This window comes from Mauremys mutica, chromosome 13 (genome assembly GCF_020497125.1).
Source record: "Mauremys mutica isolate MM-2020 ecotype Southern chromosome 13, ASM2049712v1, whole genome shotgun sequence".
Taxonomy (NCBI): domain Eukaryota; kingdom Metazoa; phylum Chordata; order Testudines; family Geoemydidae; genus Mauremys; species Mauremys mutica.
The window spans coordinates 3,341,532-3,361,712 of record NC_059084.1 but is presented as its reverse complement, the minus strand read 5'-3'; the positions used below and the strand labels follow the sequence as shown (position 1 = coordinate 3,361,712).

At 52.3% G+C, this 20,181-nt stretch overlaps 1 protein-coding gene across 1 annotated transcript; it reads left to right on the top strand.

The window, feature by feature from the left end:
- Positions 1–20: 20 nt before the first annotated feature.
- Positions 21–16,206, top strand: FKBP1A (FKBP prolyl isomerase 1A). Its single transcript, XM_044986239.1, has 5 exons — positions 21–135; positions 251–298; positions 11,859–11,971; positions 14,564–14,725; positions 15,180–16,206. The coding sequence occupies exons 1-4, from the start codon at positions 99–101 to the stop codon at positions 14,690–14,692; spliced, it is 327 nt and encodes a 108-aa protein (XP_044842174.1). The 5' UTR covers positions 21–98; the 3' UTR covers positions 14,693–14,725; positions 15,180–16,206.
- The last annotated feature ends 3,975 nt before the right edge of the window (positions 16,207–20,181 follow it).

The following is a 20,181-nucleotide window of genomic DNA, read 5'->3' as shown; positions in this document are numbered from 1 at the left end:
CGGGCCGGGCTGAGGAGGCTGCGCATGCGCACGCGGTCTCCTCCTGCTTCCTGAGCTGAGTGCGGCGGCTGCGGGATCGGGCGGGCGGCGGCTGCGGGATGGGCGTGCACGTGGAGACCATCGCCCCCGGAGACGGTGAGGGGCGCCCGGGCCCGCCGCCCCCCGCGGGCTGCCTCCTCCCCCCCGCGAGACCCCCGGCCTCGCCCCATCCCCATCCCGGCGCTCACGGTCTCTCTGTCTCTCCCCGCAGGGCGGACCTTCCCCAAGCGCGGACAGACCTGCGTGGTGCACTACACGGGTGAGTCCCGCCGCGGGGGGCTGAGCCCGGGGGGGGGACTGCCCTATAGGCCGTGCCCCGTGGGGGTGGGGGCCGTGCCCCGTGGGGGGGGGCTGTGCCTCGTGGGGGTGGGCGTGCCCTGGGGGCTGTGCCCCGTGGGGGCTTGGGTGGGGGCTGTGCCCTATAGGCTGTGCCCCGTGGGGTGGGGGCTGTGCCTCGTGGGGGTGGGCGTGCCCTGGGGGCTGTGGGCTTGGGTGGGGGCTGTGCCCTATAGGCTGTGCCCCGTGGGGAGTTGGGTGGGGGCTCCAAGCAGTTGATGGAGCTGGGGGGGCAGTAGGGTGTGTGGCTTGTCGGGGAGTGGTTATGGGATGGGCCACTGCGAGGCAATGAAGAGGCCTGGTACAGAAGGAGCCCCCTTAAGTGCTGAGACCAACCCACAAGAGCCGAGAGCAGACCCCACCCTGGACTGGGATACACGTTTAAGGGGTAACCGTTCACTGCAGCACTTGAACGAGCAGCTGCTTGGTAGCCCTGTGTTCAGGCAGTCCCCCGTGGGCTGTGTAACTTGAAAGCTCCTTCGCATACAATATTCTGCTAGGGATCGTCTCACTTTGTTCTTTGCTGTGTCTCTTCTGGTGGGTTCGCTAGAGACAGGCGCATTTAGCAGCCCCCCGCTTGGTTGTAGGTCAGATAGGAGGCGCTTTGGTGAAGTTTCTGGGTGTCCTGCTGTTTGGTTGGATCTGTGGTCTAGCAGGAGGGTCTGCAAGCGACTTGCCCTGTCATCTTTCCCTAATGTCTCCAGTTTGTTCTACCCTTCTCAGCCAGACGTCTGTTCCCTTTGGGGGTGGAAAAGGGATAAGCATGTGGGATGGTGGCGTGGAGTCCAAATGCTGTGTGTGCTATGGGTCCATCTACATTACAAATGTCAGGAACCTGATTGTAATAGGATTCCAACTTCAGCGTAGGCAGGACTGTAATGTGGTGAATGTCTTGGTGCTGTCCAAAGCTTCAGCCACAGAAGAAGGGGAAGGTCAAGGGACAGTGTTTTAACTGGGTCCCAAGACACAATTGTATTAGTGCAGAGTGTAAGTGCCCCGAAGTGGTTGATGGTGTCTCCTTCACACAAGAAGTCAGAGGTAGTTCTCTGGTTTGGAGACTCCTTTCCGTGAAGGTGCTGTTCATTCTGTGCTCTGGTCAGGCTATTATCTCTCTCCCCCCGTAAATTCTTGACTAAACCCAGCTGGAAAGTCTTCCTGACAAGAAATTTAAAAAAACTAACTGTGTAGAAGGGTTGGGCTTGCTGCTCCTTGGGTCAGAAATATCTGAGCCGACTAACCTTTCTCCACAGCCGCACATCCTGTAGTGACACGTGTTCTTGTTCCTGTCCACTCCTCATTCCTTGCCTGTTACCTTTTAACACTCTCCGTGATGTAACATTGTGCATCTGCTGGGACAAGCACATAGCCTATTTTACCCTCTTTGGCGATTCTTTGCCTTCCTGGTTTGAAGCCAGATTGGCAGTGATGTAAAATGGCACACCCGCTCAGCCAACCTGCAGCTCTCAATTCTAGGAGCAGCTCTGTAGCTGTAAAGAGGGGCAGTGGGAGATGCCAGCTGTCATTTGGTGAGCGATGGATGTTTTACGACTTGGTTGCCTGTCTCTGTTCTGGCACACCAAGTGTAGGACTCCCAGCTCACGGCCGTTCGTGGTGGTGGTGGTCATTCCAAGGTCTTTCTAAGGCTCATGTTGCTATGGCTGAGCCTATTAGGCCTGTCTTCAGTAACTTGGTCACTTTTAAGATAAATAATCTCAGATAGTTCTCCCCTGTCTCCATGCTCCAAACTCTACTCTTCCTCCTGTCCTGAGGAAGGAGGGGAGGTGGCAGTCTCCTGAGGCTGCTACTGTTTGAAGAAGAGCCACTGTCGGGATGGGGTGAGGAACGCCTGGGTCCATCGAGCCGTGCCCCTTACAGTCCTGCCCCATGGTGGTGATAGGGGGAGGGGAAGGTTCCAGGGTACGCAGAGGCTAGACCTCTGTGCTTGCTCCTGCGAGGCTGATGGCTCACAACCAGGCCATCTGCTTCTCCTTCCTTCCCCGCTAACCTTTTAATCGGGGGCGGGGTGGGGGAGAGGAAATGGGGCTGCCTCTTTTGCCGGCAGCCCCATTTCCTCTGCCATTGGAAGAACAAAGGGATGGCTGGCAGGCAGGCAGTCAGGTGGCTCTCGGTGGGCCAGCTTTGCTGCATGCCAGCCCTCCGCATCCCCTCTCCCATCCCTATTGCTAACCTTTACTGGCTTTGAGGCAGCACAGAGGCGTCTCGCTGGGACCCCTTCCTAACTCCTCCCCACAGATTCATTCAGGGGGGGATGTCCCAAGTGTTTCCTTCCCAGCCCATCCCCGCTACAGATCTGAGGCTATTCTTGAAGCAGCAGCAGCCTGTCTTCAGTGCTTCCCCCCCCCCGCCCCCGCTTATATTCTAATGGCCCTTGGGGCTGAGGATTTGCTCTGAATTGTTGGTTCCTTGAGAGAATGGCAGCTCAGCAGTGAGAGACCCTGGGGTGCTGAATCCCCAGGACAATGCCAGCAAAACTCTCCTGTCTGCGCAGTGGCTGTTGGCTCTAATAGCCCCCTCTCCCGGGGGGGGGGGGGGGGGATGTCAAGAGCAGGGTGAGTCGAGTTCTGCTGTGCAGATTGGAGAGGGGACCTGTGTCCTAAATAAACGTTTCAGGCATGCACAGCTCAGCTCCCCTGTCCCGCTGGCTATTTAGTAACATCCCTGGAATCTAGAACAGCATAAATGAGAGCACTAATTTGGAGTGCATTGTATGCTGTTCCCAAAAGGTACCTTAAAGGGCACAGATATGGGATTAATCCCCAAATCACAATTGTCTGAAATGCAAATAGCTTCTATTCTTGGCAGTGTAGGAATTTCCGGTCCCAAGGCTGCATACTTGTAGCTTTCAGTAATGGCTCACAATTGCTATATGGCAATGCAGGTCTTATTTAATTCAGCTTCATTAAGTTATAGTTCTGGAGTCATTTGATTAGAAAGTTATTTCAAATATCTACTTCTGAAACCATTATTTCAACATAATTAAATGGGGATCTTTGAGAGCGGTCTATTTAATAGTATCAATGTACCTATTATGTTGAATTTGCAAAGCTAGAGAAGCTCAGGATCTCTTGCGTGGATGTGACTAGCAAGAGCAAAGCAGCTTAGCTTAGCTGGGTGCAGGTAAACCACAGCGCTCCTGTTTCTCTGTCCTATTTGGTTTCATTTTAACACATCTGGTTCTTGAGCACGGTGACTTAGGTAAAAAGCATGTATTGCATTTGCCAAAAGTCTGTGGAGAAGTCTCTCTAGGCTGCCACTTAGTAAGTATGTGTTCAGAATGTTGCTCCACCAGTTCTTCAGCAATAGAATGTGTGTACTGCACGTGTGGGATGGTAGCGGGCGCTGGTCCCCAGGGTCGCTGACCCAGCACTTCCACAAGTGTTTCGTTTTATAAAATCAGTCAAACTGAGCGTTCATGAAAGATGCTAGATTGACATCCTTGGAGCTTGATGTCTGTAATCCGCACAGTCTGTATTCGTGGGCCAGAGCGGCCGTTTTCCCCTGAGCTTCCCTACCAAGGTACCTTAACCCTCTTCCCCAGGGACCACCTCTAGCAGAAAGAGGATGCCTGTGGCTGAGGGCCCATCTTGGCTTTCACCATAGACACCTGTCCACCAGGAACTAGACCTGGAGCCAACTCAAATATGTAATTGATCAAAATCAGCCACTCTATTGTAGGGTAATCAGTATTGTGCCTGTCTGTAAAAATGGGGCAGGGTGATCCTGGCGGTTAGATCAATGAGCCTTACCACAGTGTCAGGTAAACAAGTTAGAAGAATAGTCTTAAAGCACCTAGGAAAGCATGCTAGACCAACCAGTGTGTTACAGAATCACAGATTATTAGGGTTGAAGGGACCTCAGGAGATCATCTAGTCCACCCCCCTGCTCAAAGCAGGACCAATCCCCACTTCCCTAAATGGCCCCCTCAAGGATTGAACTCACAACCCTGGGTTTAGCTGTGTGTGTAATGGGAAGGTGTCTCTCTCCAACCTGTGAGGATTCTTTGAGGGGTTAGCAATGCAGCGGCTAAGGAGCCCTGCTGGATACAACACATTTGGGTTTTCAAAAAAGCCTTTGATAAAGTCTGTTACAAAAGGCTATTAAGGAAACTAAGTCGAGGGTAAAGTTCTCTCATGTATTAGAAACTGGTTAAGAGAAAATAGTGGGACTGAATAGCCACTTCTGAACGGGGAAGTAGGTTAATTGTGAGGAGTCCGAAGGATCCGTGCTAGGGCTGGTTACTAATGATTGGGGGGGTGGGGGAGTAGGATAGCAAAGCGTACTGAGGCTACAGTTATTTAGCTCAGTTGGATATAGAAGAGCCACAGAAAGAGCTAACGTAGGTGGGAGATTGGGTAGCATGATGGGGGTGTTCACATAGCGCGTCTCATTGTGGTGTCTGCGCTCCAGAGTCCTGGCTGGCCGTGGTAGGTGGAGGGAGTTCCTGCTTGCTGAGGGTGAGCTGGTTGAGGGCCGGAAGGTGAAGTTTAGTGGCGGCAAATGCAGGATGTGGGACACTGGAAGGGAGATGTAGGTGTCACGGTGGCCAGCTCAGTGAAACACTTGCTGCACGGTGGCACTGAGAGAGAAGCAGTCGGGTGTGAGGCTGCACTGAGGAAAGGACAATATCCCCAGGCTGTTGTGGAAGTTGGTGGCAGCCTCGCCTGGAATGCCGCGGTCAGTTTGGATCATCCACATCTCTACAGCACGTGGCAGAAATTAGAAAAGGTCAAGAGAAGGGCAGTGGATGTGGAAAAGCTTCTGTAGAAAGAGCCTAGAAAAATTAACATTGGTTAACTTAGAGAGGAGGTTAATCCAATAGTGTCCCTTAATTAATAGCACCCTGCTGACCTTGTTAGGAGTCTGTTTGAATTGGTTTGAAGGTTAGAACCTGTCCATGTAGGCTGTAAATTGTTTGGGGGCAGTGCCTGGCACAGTGGGTCGCTGGTCCATGATTGGGGCCCCGAGGTGCTGCCATAAATACAAAGCGTGACTGTTGTCTGTAGTTAGGAAGAGATTCCCCTCACGGGTATGTTATTACATAACTGTTCAATGTGGGGTTTAACACCTTCCTTTAGCATCTGGCGTTGGTCAGTGGCAGGATGCTGGACTGGTGACCTCTGGTATGCTGCTGTTATCCACAGGCTACCTCTGAGCCAGATTGGATCGGAGCTGACCTAGAGTTACAAGGTTTCCTGCCCCTTTACCAGTCCTTAGGAAATGCAGCTGGCCTGAGCAGAGGTGTCTCTTAGAGCATTAGGATGACATAGGCATTCTGTTCATACCTCCCGCAATAAACAGTGCTAGTGCAGGAATGCTCTCTGCTTTCCATGCCATTTCTCACAGCCTCTTCTCCAGTGAGGGCTCCGTCTGCCTTGACTCTGCTTTTCAGTTTAGGAGATGGAGAGGCCTGAAGCTGCTGGTTCATCCAGAGGGCAGGTGGATTTCAGGCCATCCCTCTTCCAGCGCTACTGACCAACAGGGCAGGGTGCTGTGCAGGGAGCTTTAGCTGGCTTGCACATTGCATCTTAGGTCGCCTAAGCAAACCGTAGCAAGGAACTGCCAAGTGTGTGCTGTCTGCAGCTCTTGAAGCAGAGCCAAGTGCGGTTCAGAGCGGGCTGTGTGCTGGGATCCCTGGTGCAGGAGGTAGATTGCTTTCTGGATTACACCCCCCGCCCCAGTCCTAGTACAATGCCTTCTCCTTCACATTGCACAGTAAACATAACCCTGTCTGCGAACCTTAAACTTCCTGTTGGCTTGGCTTTGCTGTCACCAGTTTGTGCCATTATCTCAGCGATCAGGCCTCCAAAGAGGAATTGGTAGGAGACTCCACATCCGTAACCTGTAAGTCCGTAATGGCGTTGGAACTGCCTGCCTGAGTGAATGGCTCTTGCCCTGGACCAGGCAGCCACACTTGGTCCATGGAGGTGCCTGGGCTGCAGCTGCCGGCAGGTCTGTTCTCTGTGGGGGTCCCTCGCCTTTGGAGCTCACTACACCCTCCACTCTGATGTAGCCCAAAGCTGTTGAGTTGCAGGGCATTCTGCAGGGCTCATTTCTTTCTGAGGGGGAGGGGCTCTTGAAGGGGGAACCTTGCATGAGAGGCGATGCTAAGGGAGGTTGGGGGACACATCGTCCTGTCTCCTTTGTGGCTGGTTTTGCTCAGTGGTGTTTCTAAAGGCATGTAGACCTCAGCTAGCGACATGGTTTGCAGCAATAGTAACATGCCAGATGCAGCACGTTGTCCTCTTGCTCAAGGGGACGAATGGGAAACATCAAGTCCAAAGCTTGAAAAACCCATTACAGGAGTAAATACAAAAGGCACAGGAAGCAGAGCTCTGCCCATTGGGGTCGGGAGGCAACGTCCCAGTGGGCAGCCTGGCTCTCTCCCACCCCGGCCATCTCAGCTGCTGGAGAGCAAAGGAGGGGGCTGGGGTTCCCACCAGGGTGCTTTCCTGCTTGTGGGCTCCATTTCAGCCTCTGATTAGTTAGTGTCTTGATGCTTTGCCTCCTGCCACTGGAAGGGAAGAGTGTCTGGTCCCAGAGCATCTGAAGAAAAGGGGTAGCTGTCTTTGCTGCTCTGCCCCTCTCTTTCTGGATGGTCCTCCACTCTGCTTCACTCCAGGACCTGCTAGAGCTTTCCCGATCAGCTGCAGTGTGGAAGTGACTTGATCTTTGACAGTGTCACAGCTGCCCAGAGGGTTCCAAAGAGCATCTGTGAAACTGACTAGCATCCTGTTAATTTCCCTCTGCCCCATGCCACAAGTGTGAGCAGACGCACCAGAGTCATGCGTTTGCAGACTCAGGAAAACACTTCATCAGGTCATACTTGGAAAGTGAAGCTCTTCAGGGCTGGGGCCACATTTCCCTGTGCACGGCCTATTACAACGGTGCCCTGATCCTCGCTGGGGCCTCTTACATGAGTTTAAATTCTGCAGGAAATCAGATGCCTTGATATCCTCCCACCCCACGCATTGGCCAGGGCAGGAAGCTGTTCACTGGTGCATGGACTCTGAGCGCTGGCCTGGCCGTGGTGCATTGTACCTGACTGTAGAGTGGGCAAGGTTGGGGAATAGTTTCTCCCTTTACATCGCTAAAATTTGCAGTTGGCTTGTGGGAGCATTTGCTGATCTGCTCCCTAGCACTAACAACATACCCAGGCCATGTGATGCTCAGCTCTACACCGAAGTCGCAAGCTGTAGGGGAGAGGAAATCAGTGACCGTAGTGCCATCCGTGGTGCTGTAGGCATGCACGCCACCGGGGCGGTGCGCTAAAATGAGGGCGCAGGGGAGAGGAAGAGAATAGCCGCGCCTGTCCCTTTGGAGCTGAGAGGCTCCTGTGCCACACCCATCGTTAATAGAATGATAACTGGGAGAGGAAAGAGGACTTGGGGGAGGGGGGAAGGGTTATCTGTGAGAGGGAAAGTTCACTCCCTCCCTCTTTGTGCTGTTGCTCCAGCTGGTTGCAGCACCTCCCTGGCAGCGTTGTGTTCTGCTTCCAGGAAAGGAAGCCCTGGAAGAGAACACTGTGGTGGTGGGAGAGGGGAGGAGAGCAAAGCACTGTCCAGCCTGACCCTGTAAAACTACCAGCCTCCTGCTCCTGCTTTGGCGCAGCACCCAGTGTGTGGCTCAAAGGATTGTGGGATTTTGGGGGAGTCGCAGCAGATGGTAGCTGGTTTGTTGATCCGAGGTGCGAGAGGGCTGAGAACCGGGAGGGATTGTGTCCCCGATAAAAGCCAGCAGTAATTACTAGCTCATTGTTCCCTGGGCCAGGACAGTGTTTTGCTTGGCAGGGCTATGCTGGTGCTGACTTGCTGAGCCAGGGACCTCGGAGTTGAATTCTTTGGTGCAGTGGAGCTGCTTTCCAAGCACTGGGCACATTAGCAGTATTTGAAAAATCCCTGGAGCTTATTCTTGTAAATGAACAAAACTCCAGCAAACACATGCCTGCATGGAGGTAGGGTGGAGTGCTAGTGGGTGACCCGAATGGAGCTGGACAGCACCGTGTGAGAACTGTGCTAATTGCAGCTAGATCTCCTCTGACACACAGCAAGGCACAGAGCTCCTCTTAGCCTGCCAGCACTCTCTGTACTCGCAGACAATCCCCATTATCGGCAGGCTCGCCTACACTCTCAGCGGGGCAGCGCCATTGCGGAGCCTGGGGCGCTGCGAGCTAGAATGGGGGCCGGGCGTTCTGTGCTTTGGTTTTTTCGCTATTGTAAGGCGCCGGTAATTACAGCACTTTGGGAGGTACTCTGGCAATGTTCTGTAATGGATTGTATGCGAATGGTCTCCGCACGGCAATGTGCTCCAGCTTGTTAAATCTGAACCGCACCATGCGGCGAGGGCCGTTTCACACAGGTTAGAAAGCGTGTGGATGACTGTAGGGCAGATTTCACTTTGTGTACCTGACTTTAGAATTATTTTGCTTTTCAAATGTACTCTGCTGGCTTCGAGGCTTTAGGTGGTGCTGCCTCAGCACTGCTGGCGAGCGGTGAGCTAATGGGCCTCTTTTTGAAAGGCCATGTCTCGCTTGGTGTGGGTTTTAGTCGAGACCCGTGGACCCCCCCGTTGGACTCTATCCCCTAAGCCCTGAACCCACCAAACCGTACTCCTCCATGGGAGGGTCGTCCTAACCCCATTACTCAGCCCGCTTATTCATGCCCATGACTATCTGTAACCTGTTTGTATGAGTGATGTACCCTCACTGTTTACTGACTGTATCTTGAATTCACCCACCGTATACCCCGCATTGGGGACATGACAGACTGTGTATATGTATATGCTGCCTAACACCAAAACATTAACATCCCCCCACAACCTGTATGTAACCCCCAATGAGATATTAACTGACGCTTCAAACACTTTGTATCGTTTATTTTAAATATTCTCTAATAAAATTTAAATCTGTACCCCTCGGGAATGCTGGCTGGATAGCAGCAGGCTGCCTGATGAGCAGGAATCCCACCCGGTGAGTGTGGTGTTAGCAGTCCTGGCGCATGGTGGTTTTGATGCGGCTGGTCAGTGACAGCTGATTTGAGCCAAGTGCGCATAGATCAATCAAGGAGCAGCTCATCTAGTCGGCATTGTTTAGGGCGAGCTCCTGTGCTGCTTGCATCTCCCTTCACTGGTGTATTCACACATGCGAGGAACTGCAGTGCTTACTGCCCCCCCAGCACGGGACGGAAAAGCAGATCTACCCAGACCCATATCCAGGGGTGGCTTTATGTATTTTGCCACCCCAAGCATGGCAGTCAGGTGGCTTTCAGCCACACGCCTGCGGGACGTCCGCTGGTCCTGCACCTTCGGCGTACCTGCCGCCAAAGCCGCGGCCGGCGGACCTCCCGCAGGCATGCTGCCAAAGGTAGCCTGACTGCTACCCTCACGGCGACCGGCAGGCCGCCCTCTGTGGCTTGGTGCCTGGAGCCGCCCCTGCCCATATCCTTGACCCTCCTAGCCACTTCCTAGATGCTCTGGCTGCTGTGATAATGTAGCCTGAAGTAAGATGTAATTTGTTGTTCTCCCCGTGCACACAGTGCATTGTGTCCTCTTGCCCATGGGCAGTGACTCACTGCCTGCCCTGATTAGGGGAAATCTCTCTGGACAGTGCCCTGCTGGACGAGACAACGGATTTATTTTTCCAAGAGTAAAACAGCTTCCGCTGGGGAAAACAGATGCTTGTTTTTGAAGAACTGGGGAAAAGAGAAGTGTGGGTAATGCAGTTAGTTAATCATTACACTCCTGGTTACTCTTCAGCCTGTTTGCAGTAGCTAACTAGCCTGTTCCAGTCTGGTGCCTGTGGGTGTTGATTTCTCAGTGACCTGTTGTTAGCCGGATCTAGGGCTCCTGTAGAAAGGAGACCTCCCCTGGGCTAAAGTGCCTCAGGCATCCATTGTGTCACACTATCAGTTTGCTTCTTTAGTTCTGCTTACAGACCCACTCCACTGCCCTGCCTCGGTTTAGTGAGCACGCCGATTTCCTGTGCACCTTGGGCCCCTCGTTCTCGGAGGCCCCATGGTTTGGATTTCTTGTGTTAGTGGGGTCCCAGCTCAGATCCCCTTGGAACTGGCTAGACCGTCACCTGGCTGCCTCTGGCCGTGTGTGGAGGGTTAGAGGAATGTGTGGGATGAGGACAAAGCCAGTGAAATGGGACGCTGACTCCAGGAGAACACCCGGTGGTGCAGAAATCACTTTTGATACATTGTGTGCCCCAAGCTCCTCTCGCGTGTGCAGCCCCCAAACGGCTTATTCCTGGGTTGGCCGTTTGTGTAAGAAACTTGGCCAATGGACAAGCTCTGCTGCTCGTATAAGGCAGTGAAAGCTCCCATGTTTCCCCAGGAAGGTCATGGAAACTCCAAGGAGCAAGGGAGGGAACTGCCAGAAGAGGAGGAAATTCCTCCTTTGCTTGTGTTGAAGAACTATATTTAGCCCTGAGGACGTTAACCTTGCTTTAGCCAAAGTACCAATGCGCTCACTGTGGTAAGGGCTGGGTACAGGGCTCCCTTAGAAGAGGGCTGTATTCTGCACCTAGCATAACATGTCCCTGATTCTGGCTGCAGCTTATGGGTTCTTCAATGCTGAAACAAGCCAGGGGATCCAGGAGAAACACCTTGATACGAGTGCCCCCATTCCAGCTTCTAGCAGCAGACCAACGTGGGTGTGCTGTGCAGTGTTGGCTCTCTAAAACCCCTGCCATCTCCCCCCTTGGCTGGGTGGGGTTGGTAGCGCAGGAGCCAGAAATCCTGGTGTTCACTGCACAGCTTCTTTCAGCTCTGCGTGCCTGGTTGGCATGGCAATTGGTGGTTGCAGATCTGTGGGCATAAGCGAGAGGAGAGATTTCTCTGTGCTCCTACAGACTAACTCGGGAGTTTGAACTTGTGAAGAGCAAGGTGCAGTCAGGCCAGCAAGAACAGTGGTGCAGTCTGATGTGCAACATGACCCATCAAGAAGCACCAGGAGATGGAAGGGGTCTTCTCCCTCCCCGCCATCATTGTAGTTCCCATCTTCCTTCTGAGCTCGGGAGGCTTGCATGTGATCTGACATGTCAGGAAGCTGTTCCTGCCACAGGAGGGAGTGATAAATTCACCTGTCCTGTCTGAATGTTTCTTCTCTCCGTGACCTTAGCTTCTCTCCTTGCGTTGCTAGCTAGAGAGGACATAGCATCTGGAATTGCACTCAGTTCATTGGGTCCAGCTGCAAGTGGTGTTTGGTGGGACTGTCTTCCCTCTGGGAGCTCTGCTTTCTGGGCTGTGCATCCCGTGGTGGCACCTGTACTTGAAAGCCGCCCCTTGGAGGCCAGTAACTGAGCTCTGCTGGGAGCCCTCCCTGATGCCAGGACTGCAACATTTGGCATCGGTGTCCGGTAGCCAGTACCCTGCTGTCACATGGATGGTCAGACTGCACCAGGCTCTGATGAGGTGTGGGGTCTTTTCCATGCTGCATGTTTGAGGTATTGCTTCTCTTTTCAGGTATGCTGGAGGATGGGAAAAAGTTTGATTCCTCCCGCGACAGGAACAAGCCATTCAAGTTTGTGATGGGCAAGCAGGAGGTGATCCGCGGCTGGGAAGAAGGGGTCGCGCAGGTGTGTGGCCGTATCCCTCCGTGTCTGTTGTGAGGGCTGTTTGGAGACGAGCAGCTGAGGCTCAGAGACGTGGGAGAGACTCATGCTTGCGGCATGTGCTGTTCTCTTCTTTTCCCCGATCCAGGATTTTAAGTGTGGGAGTAAATGTCACCTTCTGCCTCACCGCCTCCTGGATCTGGTGAGCTCAGCGGGGCTGGGCCTGCCAAGCCCTTCAGTGGGACACCTACAGAGTGTCAGTGACTCAACAGGTGCCATCTCTCCCGCTGAATCTGCGCTGAGCTAATGTCCCAGCACAGTCTCTGATGAGACAGACCCAAAGTGGGGCTACCATCTCCCGGGCTGCCCCTCATGCTTGGGAAGAGCTCCCTGTAAACCTCTGCAAAATCATTGTCCACCATCAGATCTCTCCTTAAAACTCTGCTACGGTGCCTACAAAAACCTGGGCAGTGGCTGGCTGCTGGTGTGCTCAGACCATCGCCTGTCATGCTGACCTCTAGTGTTTTCCTTGGGGCTCCCCCTGTAGGTCTGTATCCATCTGGTGTCTCAGCTTATACTTAGATTGTCAGCTCTGTGGGGCAGGGACCATCTTTGGGTTCTGTGTTCGTACAGCACCTGGGGCAGTGGGGCCCTGGTCTGTGACGAGGGCTCCTAGAGAGTAAATAAAGGTGTCCCTTGAAAATGGAGCCCAAGGCGTGCTGCAGGCGGGAGAGTGCAAACTGGCTTGTCCTGGCCAAATTCCAGTTTGGGGTCCTGGGCTCTACCCTGCCCCCTTTGAGACCCTGCAGTTTCAGTAGGACGTGGATACTTAGTTCCCATCATTCCTGACTGTGCAGGGCTCAGGCTTCACCTGGTGTGTAGCAGCCCCTGCATAATACAGAGCCGGCCGGTATCCTGAGGAAATGGTCTGAGCTCCCCTTCTCACCGCTCATACGAAGGGCATCTCCTATTCCGCTTCCTCCCCTGAGTGCATCGCCTTAACCGGGATCTAAAAATAGGACGTGTAGCCCATTTTCAGGGTGCGCCCTTCGCTTTCCTCTTTCTACTTCCTGTTCTCTACTTCCCTCTGCCTTCCTGCGCCCTCTGTTGCATTCCCTGGGTCCGTGGTCTTGGGCCTTGCTCCTGTTCCAAGGTGTGCATCCATTTCACCGTCAGTCTTCTGTCTCTCCGTAACGGGGTGTGTCGGTCTGCCCTGTTCTTGTCATCTCCTCCTCCCTCTGAGTGTTACTCTCTGCACTGCTCTCCTTTCCCCACCTGGCTGGGCCAGCACATGGAGCCAGAAGAATGATGGTATTTTCTAAAGCACCAAACTCCCATTGACTTTCACTAGCAGCTGGGTGCCTAACTCGCTTGGGTGCTCTGGAAAATCTCACTCCAAGTACCTTCCACCCAATGGGACAGGGGTGAAATGTGTGCTGGGGTGGGGCTTCCAGGGCATCTGTGGCTTGGAGGACTAACCATCACTAGGCAGCAGGAGTGCCCTAGGCAGGGGTGACAGAAGGAATCTAAGCCAAGTCAGAGATTTTTCCCCAGTCTCATTCTTCTCTTACTCTTGGCTTTCCGCTGCGCTTTGCAGAGTGCTCATGGGTGGGATGCTGAGCTATCTCAGCTCAGAGTGGGTGGCACAGCAGGCTTCATTAGCTGCCTTTGTCCACACAGCACATGTGCGAGTCCCCATGTCTTTGGTTGACGTCCCATGCAGCATGCCTGTAGCCCAGCCCCTGATCAGAGCAGAACAGCTGTCTGCTGTAATGCTGGTTGAGTCAGGAACTTGGATACAGGTGCGTATCTCTTCCATGGTTATGCCAACCCTCTGCAGAACTGTGGAGCCTAGCATCAAACTTACACTATCTGAGGCTGCGGGTCTTTGACTAAGCAGAGAAAGGAGCATCTGCCATGATGCTAAAGTACCGTGGGCAGAAAGGTTAGTGCACGTAGCTAACGTAGTCCCTTCCCACAAGAATCATGGGTGCATTAATTCTGAGTGAGATGATTCCCGTGTGCGTCTGTAATCTAGTCTAAATGGAAGTAGTTCCCACACAGTCACCTCCTAGATCAATCAGTAGGAGCAGGATGGAATCTGAGCACATACAGGAGATAAGTGACTTCTCCTTCCTCTTTGTCTTCAGGAATATCCCGAGGAGGAGGATGGGCTGCATTGCATGGGCCAATTATTATTAATTATCTGTGTTACCCTAGTGCCTGGGAGCCGTAGTCATGAAGAGGTGCTGGTCCATGCGCTCGCGACGTACGAACCCTGAACAAAAGGCAGGCTCTGCCCCAAAGAGCTTACAGCCAAAGTATAAGACAAGATAACAGCTACAGACAGACAGGGAATACAAGGAAACAATGAGTCTTTGTCAGTGTGACAGGCAGTGGTCTGAGCACAAGAGCAGCCTGACCGTGGTCATTGTTCTGTTGTCTGTTCACTGCATGATGTCTCCTCTGTGCAGTGGGCAGAATGCCTGTGTGCTAACATCGGGCACTGCCCTGTGGGTAGCTGCCCCGGCTAGAACATGCATTGCCCTCTCGAGGTGCCTTTGCCTGGTTTGGAGTTTTTGCATTCATCTGACTTTGTTCTGTGTCTTTCCACAGATGAGTGTTGGGCAGAGAGCAAAGATGATCATCTCTCCAGATTACGCCTACGGTTCTACTGGCCACCCAGGCATCATCCCCCCAAATGCCACGCTAATTTTTGATGTAGAGCTTATTAGATTGGAATGACAGGAGGCCCCTTCCTCAACTCCCTGTTCTTGGGTAGGTGAAAGCCAGGAACTGCCTGGTGACCGCCAGCACTTGCTGCATGTTGTACAGCTGGTTCTGCTGATCTCAGAGGAGGGGAAGTAGCATCAGTCAGAAGTGTGTGGGGAGGAGGGAAGGTGTTGCCTGTAACAGGGTTTAAGGAAAGCAGACTGAGCCTGCTTGTGTGTAGGGATTTGGGTGGCTTGGCCTGCTCCGAGGTGAAGCAGAGCATAGATCTGCTCCTAACCCAGCACAGCGAGTGGGCTTTCGTGCTGCAGGCTGGAGAGTTAATTGCAAAAGCTGAACATATGTCAGAATGCACCTGCTCTGGTAATAACCGGGCTGCAGTGGTTTTGTCTTCAAATCCCCTCACGTGCCCCAGTTACCCCCTCCAGGGGTCTTGGGGCTCCAAGTTGGGCTCCCTCCGCAGCCTCCTTTGATGCATTGACTCCTCTTCTCTCTCCAACAGGTTTGGCACATGGAGGAATCCAGAATCTCAGCTTCAAGAAAAATGCACATGACTTTGTATGGAGCTTTTCCTGATATTCCACTACACTCATTGTATAACCATATACCCTGATTGAATGTGTCTGATCACTCAGCTTTGCTTCTGACTCTTCCTCCGTGTAGTGTGGTTTTATGTCTTTTAAACTGTATGCCGTAAACCTCACCATTTTGGGGTCAAATTCTTAATCTTATTTTTGTTCTGGGTGTAGATGAAGTTGTGTATGATTGAGCATTTACCAGTGAGTGCACTGACGGGTTCACCGTAGATAGGAATCGTTTGAACAAAGAAAACCTGTTAATTTTTTGGATGCAAATATCGTGTATTAAAAACTGCTGCTGCTCCAAAAGCCATAGGAGCTATCGAGGGCTGAGGGACTCTGGAAAGCAGAGTCGTTCTAGGCTAATGTATTTGTTCCCTTGGCTGAAACTGGGCCCCTGGGAGCGACTCGCTTCCCCGTTCCCGCCTGCCTCGTGGAAGGACAGTTTTGAGGCGGTGTTGCTGCCCCAGCAGTAATTTCCCTCCAGGGTGGCTGGGGCTGCCTTTACAGCTGCCCCCATTGACTTTTCCATCTCTTGGTTATTTTCTCTTGGATTTCAAAGACCTTTTTATCTTTAGCCATCAAAGCTCTGCAACTACCTACATTCAGGAACTTGAATTGAACTTTTTAAATTGAAGGTGCTGTTTTGGGTGGGGGGAGATCCAAAAAGAAACCAGCCCACAAGAGAAAACCAAACCCCAACCCCGGTCGTCGTCATTACGACTTAGACCCGAGTGTTCTCTACCAAACTCTGATGCTGGTCATCACAGCTCGCAGCAGTCTCCCGTATGACGCACAGTCCTGCTCCGCTGAGGTCCTTCCCACTCGCCTGCCTCTGCCCTGTGTAGTAATTTTTGGTAAGAGAAATTGCCGCCATCACTTCCTCCTCCACCACATTAAAGTATCACGTTTTATTATTGCAATAAAATGCTTTATGCTGGCTTTTCTCAACCCCTGTGTCGGAGGTTTTTCGCTCGCCTCTCTGCTACTTAGCCCGGCTGGCTAACAGCGCGCTGACACGGAAGCTGGCGGTGGAGGCAGCAGATCTGTGCAGACGCACGGCTGCCTTCGTTGTCTGAGGAGTGCGAAGGCTTGTGTAGGTGTGCCAGCTCTCTCCAGAGCAAGGCATTTGAATTCGGTATCTCGGCCCTTTAGGCTCAGAGAGGCTGAGAACTTGCCTTCAGGCTGTTAGATGCCTTGTGAGTGTTAGTGACAAGGCAGCCTGCCTAAGTTTACATAATTGCATTACCGTAAAGCTATTAAAAGTATCACCTTGCAGACATTGAGGGGGCAAATTGCTTTCACCTAAGCACCAGCCCTGCTCTGCGTGGGGAGCGTTCGAAAGCCCTGGCTGGAATGGTTTATCCCTCGTATCAGCGCAGCTCAGGGCATTGCGCCAGAGCTTGGCGTTCCAGTTCTCAGCATTGTTCAGGGCCCCTGCATATGGGGCGGGGAGGGTGGTAGTACAGCCTTTAGCAGGGAGCACAGGACTCCCGAGGCCTTTCTGATTCCTAGCTGATCAGTGAGAACAGCAGCCACAAGCTCCACCTGAAGCCGGGAAAGCAGAGAGCTGCTGGCAACTCTGCCCAGCTGCTAGGAATTGAGTCCTGAGTAGGGAAGGAGGTTGGCAACCCCTGCTGTGGAGAAGTTTGTGTTTGTCACAAATGCAAAATGTTTGAAGCCCCAAAGACCTTCTAGTCCCCACCTCTGTCATCTCTCTAACAAGTGCTGTCTTTCTCTCTGCCCCTCACCCCCTTTTCTCTTCTGGTCACCCTCCACTGTGTCCTGCTTGCCTGCGCGCTCTTCCTAATCCTTGATTACTTTTCTCTGTGCCGGACAGGGAATCTGGCAGATTGTCACTTTTACTGCCAAGTGGAGCAGCAGGAAATTGAAATTGCTTCTTGTACAAATGGAGGAAGAAAGTCAGTGGAGGGTGAGTGGGGGGCTGGGAGCAGCCACACTGCTGTACCCGTCCAGACGGCTTACTCTGCACCAGGGGGACATAGAGGAGACCTGATGCTACCATTTGTGGACAGCAGAGATACCAACGTCAATGTTTGTCTGTGGGAAGGAGATCAAAGTTACACCTTGGACTCTGGTTTAGTGGCTGTTCAGTAGCAGAAGTTGTGCAGCACTCATGTCCCTGCAAGTAGATTTGCCTAATCAAAATCCATCTCTCTAGCCTATGTATGACAGCCGTGCTTGTGCTCACGTACTGCTGAGTTCACTTAGCTCTTGGTCCATGTTGGTGGCTTTATTTTATTTATTTATGATCCAAGGGCATGAGAGGAATTTTGAGTCTTGAATTTGTTGAGGGGGGGAAATGATTGCTAGTAAGCTATAGGTCGGGGTAGGCAGCCTATGGCACACGTGCCGAAGGCGGGGCACAAGCTGATTTTCAGTGGAACTCTCACTGCCTGGGTCCTGGCCACTGGTCCAAGGGCCTCTGCATTTTAATTTAATTTTAAATGAAGCTTCTTAAACATTTTAAAAACTTTATTTACTTTACATACAATAGTTTAGTTATACATTATAGACTTCTAGAAAGAGACCTAAAAACATTAAAATCTATGACTGGCACGCGAAACCTTAAATTAGAGTGAATAAATGAAGACTCGGCACAGCACTGCTGAAAGGTTGCCAACCCCTGATCTAGATGGTAGAGTCTTCAGCACCCTCATAAAAAACAAAACAGCCCATAAACAAAAACCGGAGGGGGGAGGGGGGAAATCTGTGTTGGTGCCAGGTGTTTTTGATCCAAAATGAGATGTATTTACATAAGAACGGCCATATTGGCTCAGACCAATGGTCCATCTAGCCCAGTGTCCTGTGTGACTGGTCAGTGCCAATGCTTCCGAGGGAATGAACAGAACTGGGCAGTCATCAAGTGTTCCAGGTCCAGCTTCTGGCAGTCGGAGATCTTGCTTTGGGGAGGGGGGGAAACCTGAAAATTCAGTTTTGGTTCGAAACACCAACTGGTTTGGGCTTGGGAATTTTTCAGTTCCTGGAAAAAAATCCAGCCAGTGTCCAAAAGAGGCTGCCCTGTTCTGCAGTCTGATCCGCAGCAGCCCCCGGCTCCTTGTGACTAGATCCGGGCCGTATTCCTGGCTCCTCATGAAATTGCCAGAGACCTCTGATGTTTCAGTTTCAATAACATACTGATTGCTTAAAGCAGGCAAAGCACACGATTCGGAGTTGATTTCTTTGATAGTAGTAGAAGCTTCCCTCTCGAGGGTAATTCATCCAGCAAAGGACAGAATAGTTGAAATTACTAACATGTTTCATTTAATGAATACTTTTTTTTCCTGGCTTTAAATGTGAACTCATTACTGCTTTCTGTCCGGGTTCTCTTAGGGCCTGTCACGCTCTGGTGCAAGTCCAGGGCAAGATCATTGGAAGAGCTGAATTCGAGTTGCCACATCAGGCTTTCTGCTGCAGTATTCTGCACCCCAGAGCTGGGACAAGAGGAGGAGAATGCTGAGGATTGGCATGAGTAGGCTGAGCTGCTGGCACTCCCTTCATTTGGGGCAGTAAGAACTGAGGCTAGGCATAGCCTCCTTTGGCCTTAAAGTTCAGGTCCTCCAAAGAGCTGCTTGCCAGAGGGGGAAGGGGGGACCTGAGGGTGCTAGTGTGAATGAGCAGGAAGTATCTAGTGTAAGCTGGGGCTGGGCACACAATCACTCTGTAGTTCACATCTAAATAGAATTCTGCCTTTGAGGCCCTTTATTTTCACTCAGCAGCAGTGGTGCTAAGTTGCAAAGTTGAGTGAGCTGAGCTAAATCTCTGCTTTCCCCCTTCCCCAAACCCCGCCTGGGTGCTCTTTGGATTTGTTCCTGGAGAACTGGCTGTTTCGGGGCCAGGAGGGGTGCTGCAAGGTCTGCTTCACATGCAGGGGGGGGGTTTGCCCAGCACATACCTGCACTCAGGTGGATTCTCCCCAGTGTAAGTGCTCTGAATTCTGAGTGCTGCCGTTTGTGGACCTCAAAGCTAGCAACAGCTCAGCTTACAGGATTCGTCTGTGGTAAGAAAATAGCAGTTGACCCCTTCTCAAGCTCCATCAAAGGGGGAAATGGGCAGACAACTTCCAAGGAGCTTTGCCCTGGGAGAGGGAACGGAGATCTAGAGCAGTGATCATAAAACCGCTCGGACAGAAGTCAGATTCGCACCCTGCTCTCGGCGGGAATGGGGCCCGTTCACCTGCAGCCATCGCCCTGTCACAGCGAGTCCTCTGTTGGCCTGTGACTTCAGCAGGGCAGTGAGTGGAGGTGATGCTTAGGGATCTGGCCCCAGGAGCCATCAATTAACTGCACTATGAGCGTGGCTCTCACGCTGTCTTGTGAAGGTGGGTAACCAGCGGCGTGGCACAGGGGAGGAGATTGGGGTGTGGAGAAGTTGGGTGACTTGCTCAAGGCCATCTGAGGAAGCAGTGGCACAGCTGAGCACACTGAATCAAGCTTTCCTGAATCCCAGCTTCCTCACCCATCCATCAGTTATCCCACGGGGTGAGTCCCTTCATCAGACATCAGTTCTGTGCCTCACTTCGAAATTGTCACTAGTTACAGTGCCAGTGATTCAGAACTGGAGGGGGTGGGGGTGGGGGGTTCCACACTTTAAAATAGCATCTGAGTCACCACCTTGCCTCTGAGCTCCTAACTGATAATGAGGAGATGATACTCACCTGGAAAGGCTTTGGCCTGTCATTAAAACCTGTCCTCCTCCCGACTTTCTGAAGGTCTGAGCCTGAACTGGCGGTAGAGGAAATTGGGGTTTTCTAAAGCATCTGCGGGCATTTTTGCTCTCAAGCTACTTTGATGCCTGTGAAAATCCTGCCTTATATTAAAGAAAGGGCCAGCTTCATCTTCCCCGAGCTGTGTTAGCCTGAGCCGCAGCATGGCTCCAGCACCGCTCTGCTGCCCAGTACGGCTT